The 14,880-nt window shown below is 59.2% G+C and overlaps 5 protein-coding genes across 5 annotated transcripts; 4 read left to right on the plus strand and 1 right to left on the minus strand.

Moving 5' to 3' along the window:
* Positions 1 to 69: 69 nt before the first annotated feature.
* A1Q1_06354 (uncharacterized protein) lies at positions 70 to 810 on the plus strand (the record flags this gene model as incomplete). Its single annotated transcript, XM_014321468.1, has 4 exons — positions 70 to 258; positions 324 to 439; positions 522 to 642; positions 688 to 810. 4 exons carry the CDS (start codon positions 70 to 72, stop codon positions 808 to 810), a joined length of 549 nt encoding a protein of 182 aa, XP_014176943.1.
* Positions 811 to 1,146: 336 nt separating this feature from the next.
* On the minus strand, positions 1,147 to 1,622 carry A1Q1_06355 (60S ribosomal protein l37, precursor (yml37); the record flags this gene model as incomplete). Its single annotated transcript, XM_014321469.1, has 3 exons — positions 1,147 to 1,192; positions 1,234 to 1,432; positions 1,478 to 1,622. The coding sequence occupies 3 exons, from the start codon at positions 1,620 to 1,622 to the stop codon at positions 1,147 to 1,149; spliced, it is 390 nt and encodes a 129-aa protein (XP_014176944.1).
* Positions 1,623 to 2,647: 1,025 nt separating this feature from the next.
* Positions 2,648 to 6,883, plus strand: A1Q1_06356 (Gag-Pol; the record flags this gene model as incomplete). Its single annotated transcript, XM_014321470.1, has 1 exon — positions 2,648 to 6,883. One exon carries the CDS (start codon positions 2,648 to 2,650, stop codon positions 6,881 to 6,883), a length of 4,236 nt encoding a protein of 1,411 aa, XP_014176945.1.
* A 313-nt stretch (positions 6,884 to 7,196) lies between these two features.
* On the plus strand, positions 7,197 to 10,366 carry A1Q1_06357 (uncharacterized protein; the record flags this gene model as incomplete). The annotated part of the gene is made up of 6 exons (XM_014321471.1): positions 7,197 to 7,282; positions 7,435 to 7,590; positions 7,681 to 7,839; positions 7,913 to 8,520; positions 8,558 to 8,978; positions 9,079 to 10,366. 6 exons carry the CDS (start codon positions 7,197 to 7,199, stop codon positions 10,364 to 10,366), a joined length of 2,718 nt encoding a protein of 905 aa, XP_014176946.1.
* Positions 10,367 to 11,214: 848 nt separating this feature from the next.
* On the plus strand, positions 11,215 to 14,093 carry A1Q1_06358 (Apolipoprotein A1/A4/E; the record flags this gene model as incomplete). The annotated part of the gene is made up of 3 exons (XM_014321472.1): positions 11,215 to 12,321; positions 12,376 to 13,362; positions 13,401 to 14,093. 3 exons carry the CDS (start codon positions 11,215 to 11,217, stop codon positions 14,091 to 14,093), a joined length of 2,787 nt encoding a protein of 928 aa, XP_014176947.1.
* Positions 14,094 to 14,880: the final 787 nt, after the last annotated feature.

Here is a 14,880-nt window from a genome sequence, read left to right on the forward strand (position 1 = left end):
AGGATGGTGACTGAGCCGGCTCAATGTGTGACCTCAGTCAACCAGCGCTGACGACAGTGCGACTGAGCCATGACGGAACCAAAACCAGCAGCCTGTGGCAACACGCACGCCTATCGTCCACCCAGCGCGCGCCCAAAAGGTCCCGGTGGCGTGGAGGTCATCGCAGGACCGGTCAATGATGCATGCATGTCCGAGTTGCTGGAATCGTCATCTCGTGCACCACTCTCACTCCCCGATGCTTGCAAGGTTACGGACAAGGTATGCAAGTTATTCGCAGCTCCATTGAACTGACCCCAGACTTGCTGCTCTCTTCTTATTTCTAGCGCTGTTCGCAGTTGCCCAAGCAGCTGACTCGAAGCGACCAAACTACGTCCCTCATCCAGCGAGTGATCTCGTCTGTCGCCCCTTCGGCGAGTGCGAACCGTGTCCCGCAGATGATGTAAGTGAAGCTAGTTCGAGCCTGTTACAGCTGCTAACGTTCAGCTGGGCCAGCCGTTCTGTCAACCGTTCGGAAATCGCAGGTTGCTGCACTGTATCCCAGCGGACAAGAAGGATGACCCCAATCCACCGGGCGAGGTGCCGGCTTGGGAATCATGCGGCAAGGTTGTCAAGTTAGAACAGAGAGAGTTCTACGAGTTTGTCGTGAGTTATCAAGACCCCGGCGTGTCGGGCTCTAGCTAACCTCAGACCGCCAACCTGCTCTTCCTCATCGTCTGTCTCGTCATTTACTGGGTGCGGACGTCGACGCTGGCCACGCAGCAGTACCGACAACTCGCAGCCAGGATCGGCATCAGGGGAGGGATGGTGTAGACGACCGACGCCATCGTGTTGAGCGGAGCTATACCACCAGCGCTATGCGCTTGACCTTCACGCTCGACCTTTTGAGTCCACCCGGATTCCTGTTGGAGACCGCGCAGGCAGCGAGCGACCCCCGACTCCACAGGATAAGGGGAGGACATCTGGCGCTTCGCCCTAGTTCAAACGCAGCTTTGGCATAATCGACTGCCGACACATAGTCCAGGTCAACGACTAATATACCCCCACCGTAATCTTGATCTCACTTCGATTCCTCCCTTCTGTCCTTTATAGAGCCACGAATCGGTCTAGAGTCGCGTCCAATGCTATGTTGTATGCATATATCGTACATTAAGTGGTCTTGAGGAAGTTGGCGGCCCGGATGTTGGTACGGTTCCTGCGAAGAGTTAGATATCAGCTATGTACCCGCCAACTCACTGAGTGCGCAGACGCTTGCGCTCGGCGTGGAAGTCAAACTCGCCCTCCTTCACGCCCTCCTTCGCCTTGGCAGCCGCCGGGTCGTCCAGGAGCTTCCAGAGCCAATCCGGGTACTTGTCGTCCGCCATAGCTACCGGGTCCTCCTTGTCCTTGAGGACCGAAAGCCCCTCCATCTTCGTTCCCTCCTTCAATGACGAAACTGTCGCTGTTAGCTAAGGTTCAAGGCACATTTAAAGAACCTCACTTCCACGGGCAGCCTTCTTAGGAGCCGGAGGTGCTGGTGACTCGGCCTCCTCGGCTTTTGAGATCGGTGTCGAGGCGAAGGAGCGGAGGGCAGGGGTGAAAGCGGGGCGCGCCAGGCGGACAGCGGCGGAAAAACGGGAAAGCATGGTCGGCAGTTCAATTTCTCTGTTCTAGCTAACCCCAGAACAGCCTTGTAGTGTGTCTAGATGTTGTTGTCGACGATGCAAGACGCCGTTCTGGACATTTTCTGAACGTTGAACCATTGAACCGGCCGTCGGATCGCTGTCGATCGACCAATAGCCACGCGGCGGCGTTAATTTAGTTCCGTCTGGTAGATTTTAGAGCGCGCGTCGACGTGCCCGTTCATGCATCCTCACTATCACCCGTGACAGATTAAGAGTCACAATATCCACCCATCCACCCACCATACTTGACTTACACCACGAGAGTGCGCAGTGTGCAATGCCCTTATGGCTCTACAGGTCCATGGTAGGGATCGTGCCTCTCACCCCAGCGCCGACAAGGGGGGATCAACAAACCGCTCGCCGTGTGAAGTGCTTCGGCCCTGCCTTTGCGGAGGTTTGCCCCCCTCTCACCAAATGCCCAGCAACCGGTGAGCGGCGTGACCTGGTAAGTCTGCGGTCGGTGCCAATGTTTGGGCCGACTGCAACCACGTGACTTGACCCGGCGCCGTAACAGACGGTCATACTCGGCCGCCGGCAATAGTCACGTGCTTCCAAACACCCAATGCCTTCGGGCCCCACTCGGCCTACGGGCATCCAACCTATTCTCATTCCTCACGTGCTCTGGCACCACGTGGCAGCCCCAGTGGCGGCCCGTGCAAGGTCAGCCAGCCATGGCGTCTCGACGCTATGGCCCACTTGCATGCACGACATGCTGCCCCGTGGACGTGATGCCCCACGGCGAGCGCATAAGCCACTGTCGTACCACACCGCTCTAACAGCGACGGACATGCATGCTTTCCATTCCGCCGAAAAGGCGACGCTCTTCCGCCTTTCGGCGACGACTTTCCACCAATACGGTGATGCACTAATTCGCACTGCTGACCAGTGCCGACGGCTATGCAGCCACTGGCTAGCTGTCCACCGTGATCGCTGTATATATAGCGGACGGTAGAGTACCTTGCTAAACAACAGACACACACGACACCATGTCTACCGACGACAACAGCTCCGGTTCCTCGGCCCTGCGTTCCATCACCAAGCTTCGTGGTATGGACTCCTTCGTTCAATGGGAGACGCAGATCACCGCCTACCTCATCCATCACGGCGCACACGCAGCTGTGCTTGGACTCCTTGCCGAGCCCAACCGTCGAGCTGTCGACCCTCTCGTCCCAGGCGACCACGAGATCGTTTTCCCTACTGGCCATTACGCCGGCCTGCTAGAGCCCAACGACGATCAACGCCTTGGCGCATGGACCCAAACTCTCCGTGCTGCCTGGACCTCTTGGCAAAAGGCCGAGAACGTCGCTCGCGGTGCCATCTACTCGACTGTCGAGCGCTCTGTACTCAGCCAGTACAAGCAGCTGTGGTCCGCGCATGACATCTTCGAAGCTCTGTGCACCCAGTTCCGTCTGGACACGGCTGAACGCAAGTCAGCCCTCAAACTTCGACTCAACAACCTCTACCTCAGCAACGTGCTGCCCGAGTCGATGCGTGGTCACCTCAAGTCCTTCAACGACATCTGCAGTGAACTGGAGGACATCGAGGCACCCATCTCCGAGAAGGAACGACTTGAAACCTTCTTCAACTCCGTTCACCGATCTCTCGAAGAGCCTCTTCGATCTGAGTTCCGAGCCTTCCCCGTCGATCAGCAGACCTGGGCTCACTTCACTCGTCTTGTGACTGAGAAGGCCGATCGTATTGCTCGACAGAATGAACGTGCTGCTGCTTCCACCAACACACCCGCAGTTTCGGCTCTTGTCAGCAAGGACGGACTCGACAAGGCGAAGAAGCGCTCTCGCGCCAAACGCGGAGGCGGCAACAATGGCAACCGCTCCAGCTCCAACGACAACAATCATCGAAACCAGAACAACAAGCAGCCGCGCAACAACTCCTCGAGACAGCAGCATGCCCAGACTGGCATGTTCTGCACTCACTGTGAGCGCGACTCTCACAACACCGCGGACTGCCGCCGCAAGGCCGCAGGCTTGCCCTCTCGCAAGGCCATCCAGGAGTTCGAATACAGCTTCCAGCAGAAGCGTACGCCTCGATCCAACGACGGCATATCAAACCTCAGTGCCCTTGCTCATCTCTCGGCCATCACATCCTACGAGTCCAGCAGCCTTGCCTCAGTCTCCCACGACTCTGAGTGCATTCCCCTCATCATCGACACTGGCGCGACTCACCATGTCGTGGCCGACAGATCCCTTCTACGCTCCATCGTGAAGGTTGATCCTCCTCGCCGCTTCAAGGTTGGCAGCAGCAACACTCTGTTCTTCGACTCATCAGAGATCGGAACTCTCACCTTCGAACACGGCAAGGACGTCATCACCATCCCTGATGTCTACTACGCACCAGTGTTAGGGGAGAATGTCATCTCCGACATTGCCCTCGAACGCACTGGCTGGATCCTCGACACCATGGGCCGCAAACTCTTCAACGGTGATACGAGCATTGCCATCGAGCGTGCCCAAGGCATGTTCGGCGGCCGCTTCCACACTTGGGTCCCAAAGCATGGCACCCTCTCCTCTATGACGGCCACCCTGCCAGCTGGCTTCGATTCGCCACTGTTCCAGCTTCACCGGAAGCTCGGCCACCTTGGACGCTCCACGTTACTCAAGGCTGCAGAGGACAAGCTCCTTGGTGACGTCTCACTGGCAGCTCTTCGGCGTGACCGTTTCACGCTTGCAGCCTGCGACACCTGCCAGGAAGCCCGTGGACAAGCTCTACCAAAGAAGAGTACCAGTCCCCGAGGTTCCAAGTCAGGGGAGCGTGTCCATGCCGACATCAAAGGCATGATGCAACCATCCATCAATGGATGCCAGTATTGGCTTGGCTTCGTAACCGACTTTACTGGCCTACGACTTGCCTTCCCCATGTCGGACAAGACCAAGGCATTTCCCCAACTCAAAGCGGCCATCTTGCAGTTCGAACTACACAGCCAGATTCGAGTTGCCTTCGTTAGGACCGACCGAGGAACCGAGTTCACAAGCGGAGAGGCTCAAGACTGGTTCACGTCCAAAGGGATCATTCACGAAGTCTCTCCTCCCTACGTCCACGAACTCAATGGCGTAGCTGAACGCCTCAATGGTTACATGGCCACCATGCTCCGCTGCATGCTCATCGGAGCTGGCCTGCCCCACGAATACTGGGAGTACGCCTGCACCGCTGCCAACATGGTCCTCAACGTTACAAGAAAGAACGAGGAGAACAAGACCCCATGGCAATACTGGTCCAGTCGCCCCCTGAACGTCGTCAAGCTACTTGAATATGGGCTTGTCGTCTATGCCCTGGTCCTTCGCCCTGCACCGAAGAATCAACCAACCCACAAATCAGACCTCACTGTCCCGAAGCGAGTCAAGTGCCGTATTCTCTGCTTCTCACCTCGGGCCAGTGCATGGCTTGTCCTCGTAGAACACAACCGTGAGGTTGCTGTATCACGAGACATCTCCCTCTCTCCGACTCACGCCCCTCGTGAGAAGCTTCCTCCTGCCCCTCCTGTCTATCGCGGCTCCGTCGAGCCCAAGACTGACGCAGTGCCTGCACCCTATCGACACCCCCAGCTTTCAGCTGTGGCGATCACCAACTCTATCGTCGAAGGGGAGGAGACCCATCACCTGGCCTCCATTGCAGCTGAGCAAGCATTCTACGACGAAGATCCTAAGACTGTCGCTGAAGCTCTAGCCTTGCCTGACGCTGAGCAATGGATTGAGGCGATGAAGAAGGAGATCGACAATCTCGTTGGCAAAGGCACCTGGTCCGAAGCCAAGTTACCCAAGCACAAGAAAGCAGTCACTGCTAAGTGGGTATTCAAACGGAAGCGCGATGCAGATGGCAACGTCGTCAAGTACAAAGCAAGACTTGTTGGCCGCGGTTTCTCTCAGATCCCTGGTGTCGACTTCGAGGAGACCTACGCCCCCGTTGGTCGCAGCACATCCTTGCTCCTCATCCTCAGCATCGCTGCTCGCTACAACCTAGAGCTCCGCCAAGCCGACGTAGAAGGTGCTTACCTCAATGGCACCATCGACATCGAGACCTACCTGCTTGCCCCCGACGGCGTTGAACTCGAGACCCCTGGCATGGACTGCCTTCGTCTACACAAGACCATCTACGGCCTTCGGCAATCTGGCCGCGCCTGGTGGCTTGAGCTGATGCAAGCTCTACAGCAGCTCGGCTTCACACGCTGTGAATCTGACTGGGGAGTCTACGTCCTTCGGAACTCCGATGGTACCCCAGCAGCTTTCCTCTTGGCATATGTGGACGATCTTATTCTCGCGACCTCCACCAAGCACGAGGCTGACATCGTCGTCCAAGCCCTCTCAAGCTTCTGGAAGATCTCTGATCTAGGGGAGGTTACGCACATTCTCGGGATGAAGGTCGGACGTGATCGCTCTGAGCGGACGATTCACCTCTCCCAGGCTACCTACATCGACCAGCTTGTGACTCGCTTCAAGGCTGAGAACATCAAGTCTGGCAAGTACGCTCCTCTCCCTCAAGGGGAGCTACCCGCGCCGAGCAATGTGGCTGAAGACGCAGTCCCTGCTCGCGCGAAGATCTACAAGGAACTTGTTGGTGCACTGCTGTGGCTTAGTGGTCGCACCCGCCCCGACATTGCATTCGCTGTCTCTTACCTTGGTCGTAGTGCTTGCGCTCCCACGGAACAGCATCTGGCTTTGGCACGCCGAGTCTTAGCGTACTTGAGGTACACTCGTGATCTCGTCCTGACTCTTGGCGGTACTGAAGATCCACTCCAACTTTTCGTTGACTCGGACTGGGCTGGATGTGTGCAAACGCGTCGCTCAACTACAGGGTACTGTGTATTCCTCTTCGGCGGACTAGTTAGCTGGTGCTCGCGAAGACAGGGGAGCACAGCAGCTTCCACTATGGAAGCTGAGTATGTTGCCCCAGCCGAAGCAACTCGTGAGGTAGTGTGGCTCCGTGCCCTACTCTCCGAGCTCGGCTTGCCACTTCTCGGCCCCACTGTCGTCAACATCGACAACGAGGCTGCCTTGAGATTGGGCAACAATCCGACTGTCTTTGCACGGTCGAAGCACATAGACATTAAGCACCACATCGTGCGTGAGAAGGTTGAGGACAAGATCATCGAGCTTCGCTACATCCCTACCGATGAGCAGAGAGCCGATATCCTCACCAAATCTCTTCCAGGCATCAAGCATACCGCGAACACTCGCGATCTTGGCCTGACGATCAAAACAAACCCCTGAGTTCCGAGTCATGCATGCTCCTCACCGCACGAGGTTTGAGGGGAGTGTCGATCGACCAATAGCCACGCGGCGGCGTTAATTTAGTTCCGTCTGGTAGATTTTAGAGCGCGCGTCGACGTGCCCGTTCATGCATCCTCACTATCACCCGTGACAATCGCGAAAATAATCGGTGTCATTTCACCAGCAGCCCACGTGGCCACACACGGTCGTGCCTGGTTCCGTTATCAAGTCTTGTCGACGCGTTTGTTGTTGGTGAACGCGTCTGGTTGATTTCTCCCATCCCCAGCACCACCAGCTCTCTCGCACCGACACCATGGCAGAGGCTTCCGCTGACGCCATTACAACTATCCCATGCCACCTTGCTGGTATCACCAGGGTGGCCTTCTCGCCTGACGGATCGTGGGTTTTCAGAAGGCTTCGGCGCTGACATGCAGGACGATCTTCACGGGCGGCACGGATTGTCTGGTCCGCATTCACAACGTCGCGGACCCGGATTCTGAGCCGGGATTTCATGACAACCACACCGATGCTATCACCTCTCTCACTGCTAGCAAGGACCACCTTGTCACTGCCAGCGCCGACAATGTCGCGCGCCTCTTCACCTACCCCGCCAACGAGTTTGAAGGCTATGTGACGCGCTCGCCAGGAGTAGCCATTCGATGGGTCGCGATGGACCAGAAGGGAGAGCAGGTGGCCGTTTGTAGCGAGTGAGTCGACCCCTCGAAATCTGCTGACTCCAGTGACCTCTTGGTGAAGATTGTCAATGTCCGTGACACCACGAAGGTGTCCCTGCTCAGCGACAACATCAAGCCTGTCCGCTCTGCTGCATGGGACCCGGAGGGCAAGTTCCTCGTCACCGCCGGATGTGATGGCAAGATCAAGATCTACGACACCACCGGCACTGCGCCCGCTTGCGTCAAGATTATGGAGGGCATCATCGGCCAGACCGACGTTGAGTGAGTTTCCTGGAAGGTATCGAAACTGACAAGACAGCTCGCAGTCGTCGACTTACGTTTCATGGCACCCCAGCGGTAACTACTTCGCCGTTCCCCTCCGCACCAACGACATCGGTATTATCGCGAAGGACGGATGGGCCAAGCTTCCTACCTTCAGCCAGGATGGCCACAAGGGCCCCGTTAGCGAGCTCGCGTGGTCGCCGAATGGCAAGTACCTCGCCACCGCCGCTGGCAACGAGATCATTGTGTGGAAGACCGAGGGCCGCCAGGTCGTATCGAGGTACACTTACGAGGACGGGGAGGTCTCTGGTCTCGTGTGGTCGCCGAAAGACAACATGATCGCGTTCACGGCTCTCGACGGTAGCTTTAACCGATGGAAGGAGCCTGTTCCTTCCGACGAGGTCTCGCCTGTTCTCTCGGACGCCGCGGTCGCGAAGAAGGTCGACAAGCTCCTCGATGACGGACTGTTCGGAGATGATGACGATCTGGATGACCAGGGAGAGGACCTCGGAGAGGATCTCGGCGATGACTGGATCGTTGATGACGACGGCGGCCTCGGAGCCATCGATGACAGCGAGGACAAGTGGACCAAGGGGCGAACAGAGGTTGTCAATGTGACCAAGGCGCAGCCCGCGTTCGTTCCTGGTGCGACGGAGTGGCGATCGAAGAAGCGCTATCTCGGTGAGTTGCGCCCTTCTGAAGTGTGCTAATGAAGCAGCCTTCAACATGATTGGTGTTGTCGACGTGACCGACCAGGAGACGCACAACGTCGTCAACGTCGAGTTCCATGACACGTCCGCTCGCCGCGGATACCACTTCAGCGACCACAACAAGTACTCGATGGCCTCGCTCGGCGAGCAGGGAATCGCGTATGCTGCCCCATCTGACAAGGAGCTAGGTACGCCATCTGTCGTGCACTACCGACCCTATGACTCGTGGGGAAGCTCCGCGGAGTGGACAGTGAACCTTCTTGACGGAGAGGAGCCGGTAGCGATTGCTGCCGGCGGACCTGCAAACGGCATGGGTGCTGTCGTGGTCGCTACGAGCCGCGGCTTCGTGCGCTTCTTCTCGGCTGGTGGAATCCAGCGCTACATGTGGCGGTTAGGAGAGGACGTCGTCACCATGGTCGCCGGCAAGGAGTCGGTGCTCATCATCCACCGTGAGGGAGGAACGACGCTCGACGGATGCCAGAACCTGCACTACTCGCTTCTCGACATTGACTCATACGACGTCGTCCAGGAGGGCCGCGTTCCTTCTGCCGCGAAAGGTCACCCTCACGTGGGCGGGCATCAACAACCTTGGTGCCCCCGTCATCTACGACTCGGACGGACTGCTCAGCGTGCTCGACCGATTCCGCAGACCGGGGCAGGCCCGCTGGGTGCCGCTCTTTGACGCCGAGATGCTTCGTGACGCTGCCAAGAAGGAGACCTATTGGCCCGTCGGTGTCACCGACTCGCACTTCAACTGCATCATTCTGAAGGGATTCGAGAAGGAGCCGTGGTTCCCTCGTCCGCTCATCCAGGAGCTCGACCTCCGCATGCCGCTTCTTGGTCTCGACAATGCGCAGGCGCAGCTCGAAGAGAGCGTGGCCCGCAGCTCTGTGGAGCTCAACCTGACTGCCGAGCCGAGCCGCGAGCGCACGGTCAACATTGACAAGGAGCTGCTCCAGCTCGTGCAGGGTGCGTGCAAGGCTGATCAGCTCGCCCGTGCGCTGGACCTCACGCGGCTCATGCATTCGACCTCTACCCTGGACGCCGCCATGAAGCTGGCAACCTTTTACCACCTCCCTGGCTTCCAGCAGCGCATTGCAAAGGTGAAGGAGGCGAAGGAGCGGGAGCCAGTACGTCAGGTGAGGGAGTACGGCTACACCGCGCCGCGACCAAGGGAGAGCAACGGAGGCGAGCGAGTGGAGCGGCAGTTTGGAGACTTTGCGCCGTCGACCCGCAAGCGCTCCTTCGCTGGCAAAGGCAACGGCAACGCCCGTGCGCACACACCCCAGGCGTCTGCTCAGACGTTCATCCCGGAGACCCCTGACGCGGAAGACGAGTACGCCGGTGACAACAGCGCGATGCTTCTGGACGATATGGAGGAGCAGGCTGCCGAGTACGAGGAGTCGTTCACCAGCCCGCCGGTCAAGCGGAAACGCGAGGCAGAGTCGTCGCTCCCGAGTCTGCCGAGTCTCCAGCCAGCGTTCTCCAAGGAGGCACCGAAGAATCCCTTCGCGAAGAAGCCGCCGGCATCCAACCCGTTCGCGCGCCCCGGAGGCACGGCCAAGCCGCTCGACTCGGTGAAGAGCACAAGCTTCTTTGACCGTGTCGATGACATTGAGGCGCACAAGCCAAAGAGGGGCAAGCTGGCGATGGGCGCAAAGGACAAGAGCAAGCAGACGTCGCTGAGCTTTGCCAAGAAGCCTCCGCTCCGTGCTCAGGATAGTATGACTGAGACGGAGGAGGAGAGCCTGGGTGTGCTGGAGGAGACGGACAGCAATCTGCAGGAGACGCTTGTGGACGAGCCCGAGAGCCTGTAACAGATGGAAGAAGATATCACCATGTACAAGTAGAGACGAGACGGTATGCATCGATGTGTAGAGCTTGCAGGGATCGGGAATCAGGCTGCACTGGCTGGAGAGGGTATCGAATTACAGGAACCAGTAGTAGCAGTCGTGCCACAAGGACACAGCGTTACGGACGCGTTGACCCGCCCGTCCGGTGAGACCCTTACCGGCTGAGCCGAGGCGGTCCCTTGTGACGGCCCCTTGAGCGGGCCCTACCTCGCGTCTATCTTTCCTTTTCGACGCGACACTAATACAATTGCATACCCATCACTTCCGATGCAGCCTCGTCTACTAGCATGCCGGATCCTCCCCTCCCTCTTGCGACGCATGCTTCTTGTATTCGCTTCATCTCTCTCTTTCTCTCTCGCTGTGGACAGACTCACACCCAGACTCAACTAATCTCGGCGCGCGACACGACCGGAACACGATCATTCACACTCCCCTGTGCTCGCCCTGTCCACGTCCGACTCCATCGCGCTAAGGGGCCGCACGGACACCGACCCGCCCGGCCCACGCCACCTACACGTCCTCCTCTCTCTCACTCTTGCACACTCTCGCACAGTCACACGCTCGTCCCCTCACCAGACACGCACGAGCTTCCCATTAGTCACTCCCGTCACTCCCTCATCTCATCTCTCGCTATCTCTGCCCTCACCCACACACTCCCTCCCCTCGCTCCTCCGTTCCTCGTTGATATCTAGACCCCCTCGCCCGATACCACAGTCTCCTCGCCCTTTGCCCCCCTCCCCTCTTTGCAGCACCAGAGGGTCCTTCCCTTCCCACCACCCCTGCTTCGCTCGCTTCACGGCCAAGTCGCTACCATGTCCAGCCCCTCTGTCGACCGTTCTAGCGCTTACCGACCTCCGACACAGCGCAAGCCGTCGTCGACATTGGGCAAGCCCAGTCCCAACGCCAAGCCTGGCACTCGCACCCCACGAGCGCCTTCAACGAGGGTTAACGCTCCTCCCACGCCCGTCACGCCCTCCCCGTTCAAGGCGCGCTCGCGACCCGCCTCCGCCGCTGGCAAGCCCGGTACGCCCAGTGCCCCCAGCATCAGCGCCAGCGCCAGTACGAATGCAAGTGCAAGCGCATCTGGCACTGTGACGCCCGAGGAGCCCGCAGCCGAGCGTGAAACCGATGCGGGCGCGATCTCCCCCAAGGGCCACGAGGCTCCGATCTCCCTCGCTGCTTCGACCGACACACTCGTTGACTCTAAGGAAGTTAAGGAGCAGGAGGTTAGCGAAGTCCCGGAGATCAAGGAGATCCCGGAGATCAAGAGCGACACTCCTGCTGTGAACGTCGAGGCCGCTGAGGTGAAACTTGAAGACACGCCGCCGCCCACTGTCGAGCCCGAGGTCAAGGAACAGTCTTCGTCTCAGACTGACAAGACCGTTGAGGAGACCCCTGCAGCCGCCAAGGACACCGACGCTTCCAAGATCGAGGAGCCAGTTGCGACCAAGGAGACCGAGGAAGCCTCCGAGCCCAAGACGCCCACGCTGGAGGAAGCTTCGAAGACTCCCGTCACCCCTGCCGCCGAGAAGGAGGACGTCCCCGCCGCCACCGCCGCCAGCACCGAGTCTGTGCCCGTCCCCGAGACCCAGGACAGCGCCATGAACGCGGCCACCACCCCCCAGACCCCCGTTAGCAACCTGCTGACGGCTGCTGCTCTCACCAGCTCCAACAAGGATTGGAGCGAGCGTGACGATGACGCTAGCAGCGTCGCTGGAAGCGTTGCCGCGAGCATCTCGGGCAGGAGTGCCAAGGGCTCGAAGGAGAAGAAGGAGAAGAAGACCAAGGAGGTCCCCAAGGGTGGGATCCAGCTGGGCAACCACGTTATCCACCCGCGAAAGCCCGGAGAGGCAGTGCCAGAGTGGACGCCTCAGCAGGCGACCCAGCCAGCGAAGCCGAAGGAGAGGGACGAGAACAAGGTCAGTTGCCCATTGGTGATGCTGAACTGACCTCAGACTGCGGAGATTCTCAAGCGTCTGCACGCCCTCGAGGGCAAGCCGCCGACGTCCAGGAAAGCGTCCGTTTCGAACGTCAACGGTGCTCCCGAGCCGGCTCCCGCCGGTCCGTCGCAGGCTGAAATCCAGGCCAAGATCGAGTCTCAGTACAAGGAGCTGCTGGGCAAGGTCGAGGGCAAGATTGCGGAGCAGCAGTCCAAGCTCGAGGGTCACCTGGCTGCTCAGCGGAACAAGCTGGAGGCGCAGCTGCTGAACCAGCAGGCCAAATTTGACTCACAGCAGTCCAAGCTGGACGCGCAGCTTGCTGCCCAGGACCGCAAGGTGGACATGAGGATGGGAGAGCAGAACACGTCCCTGCAGGCGGCTATGGAGACTTTCATGACCGTGGAAGCACGTGCTGCTGAGCAGGCCTCGCACCAGGACGCTTGGGCCTCGCGCATCGAGGACGAGCAGGACGGTTTAGAAGCCCGCCTTGCCGCTCTTCGCGGTGAGGTTTCTCGCGTTGGACCCATGATCGCTGCCAGTGAGTCGGCCGTTGACGAGCGTGTGACTGCTCTCACGAACGACGTCAACAACCGCCTCTCCGCCGCCACTTCCGCCTCGCAAGCCTTTGAACAGCGCCTCGAGGGCCGCCTCAAGTCTCAGGAAAGCGACGTCGGCCGCTCCATCTCCAAAATTGCATCGCTCGAGAACAAAATGAAGGAGTTTGCAGCCCTCGAGGCGCGGCTAGCCGATCAGCAGAAGGCGCTCGATGCTCAGCTTCTGGTCGCAGCCAAGCTTGAGGGCAGGCTGGGAGAAATCGACCAGCTGGCCAATAAGGTCAAGGCGGTGCAGGCCTCCCTGGACGACCAGATCGCACGCAACGCCAGCCTCGAGGAGACTTTGAAGAAGCAGCAGGCGCAGATCGATGCGGCCGCGAAGGAGCAGGAGCAGCTGGAGATTCGCCTGTCGATAGTGTCGAAGCGCGAGGAGCAGGCCACTTCTACCGTCGGCGCTCTTCAATTCGTGAGTTATCTTGCTGTTGGAAATGAACTGACATTCAGCGCGTTAACGAACTCGAGCGCCGCGCGCGTACTAGTGCTGCCCGCGAGGGACCTCTGCTCGCTGGAGCGATCACTCGCCTCGTGCTCGCTCGCTTCGAGCCGAAGCGTCTCGCCGCCTGCGACCCCAGCAAGGTCGTCAACCTTGCTCGCTCGACTCTGCTTCCCGACGCCAAGGGCCGCGTTGTCTCGAAGCACTACGCCAAGGAGACCCAGCCCATCTTTGCTGAGCACCACCTCCGCTCCCTTTTCGCCAACGCAACGCCAGGCGCGATCCTGTCCGACGGCGCTGTTCTGTCCATGGCGATCGAGGCCGCCCGGACTGCAGCCGATGCCGCGCACGAGGAGGAGGAGAAGGCTGTCGAGTGTTCGCTCGAGCTCTCTCACGCGAGCGAGGCGGCAGTGCACCCCGGCGCCGACCGGGATGCGGCCGAGCAGCGCCTGCTCGCGGCGCACGAGGCGCTGCAGGTCGCGCAGGAGAAGCGGATGCTGGCGGTGCAGGAGCGGGATCGCGCGGAGAACCTGGTCAAGATTGTGCTCGCGTGCTGCAAGGACGTGGAGCGCGCGTGGAGCGCGGTCGAGGACCCGACCGAGGAGGAGAAGAAGAAGTACGACGAGTTCCTGCCGCGCGTCGAGAGCGTCGAGCTCGAACTGGCCCTCAGGGACGACACGGCCAGCGAGTACGTCCAAGTGTAGATTTTGCAATACCTAAGTCCATGTATAATGCCGTTCTTCATGTCTCTGCGTTCTCTTCCTGGCTCCTCTGATGCATGCATCAGCTGCTCATCTCAGCAGCTATCGACGGGTGGGGAGTGGAGACCCCGCACTGACCACCAAGATGAGCGGACACAAATGCCAACCTCCACTCTGAGCAAGATGACCAAAGCACAAAGTGGAGGTGGTGATTTCGACACTTTGTCAACAAGCACCCACAGACCCACATCCACAATGCCGACCCCGGTCCTCGTCCTCGACAACGGGGCCTACACGATAAAAGCAGGCGTAGTGGGTCAAGATGGGGATCCGAGGTGAGTCCGTGATTCCTCTGCTTTCTCTTCACCAACCCCTGGTGTCTTCCCCGTCCGGGCGGTGTACCCCCTCGCAGCGAGTGTCGCACGAGCGACGCAGCGCACCGCAGCCCCCTTCCTCCCTCAAGTCTCCTTCATCAGCCCCATTCATGTTCTTAATCGAATGTATTTGGGGGCTCGTCGCAGCTGTGTGGGGTTCATTGTAAGCTGACTCGCAGACTCTTCCCTAACGCCGTCGTCCGCTCGCGCACAGACCGGCGTGTCTACGTCTCGGACGAAATCGAGCAGTGTCGCGACTTGAGCGGGATTGCGTACCGAAGGGCTTTTGAGAGGGTAAGCTGGCATGCGTGTTGGAGCTGACAGTACAAGGGCATGCTTACGACTTGGGATGCGGAGAAGCCGGTTTGGGATCGGATATTCTCAAAGGATGGGATGGACGTGAGTATGCCTTCCGC

The sequence above is a fragment of the Trichosporon asahii genome (assembly GCF_000293215.1).
Source record: "Trichosporon asahii var. asahii CBS 2479 unplaced genomic scaffold scaffold00075, whole genome shotgun sequence".
Taxonomy (NCBI): domain Eukaryota; kingdom Fungi; phylum Basidiomycota; class Tremellomycetes; order Trichosporonales; family Trichosporonaceae; genus Trichosporon; species Trichosporon asahii.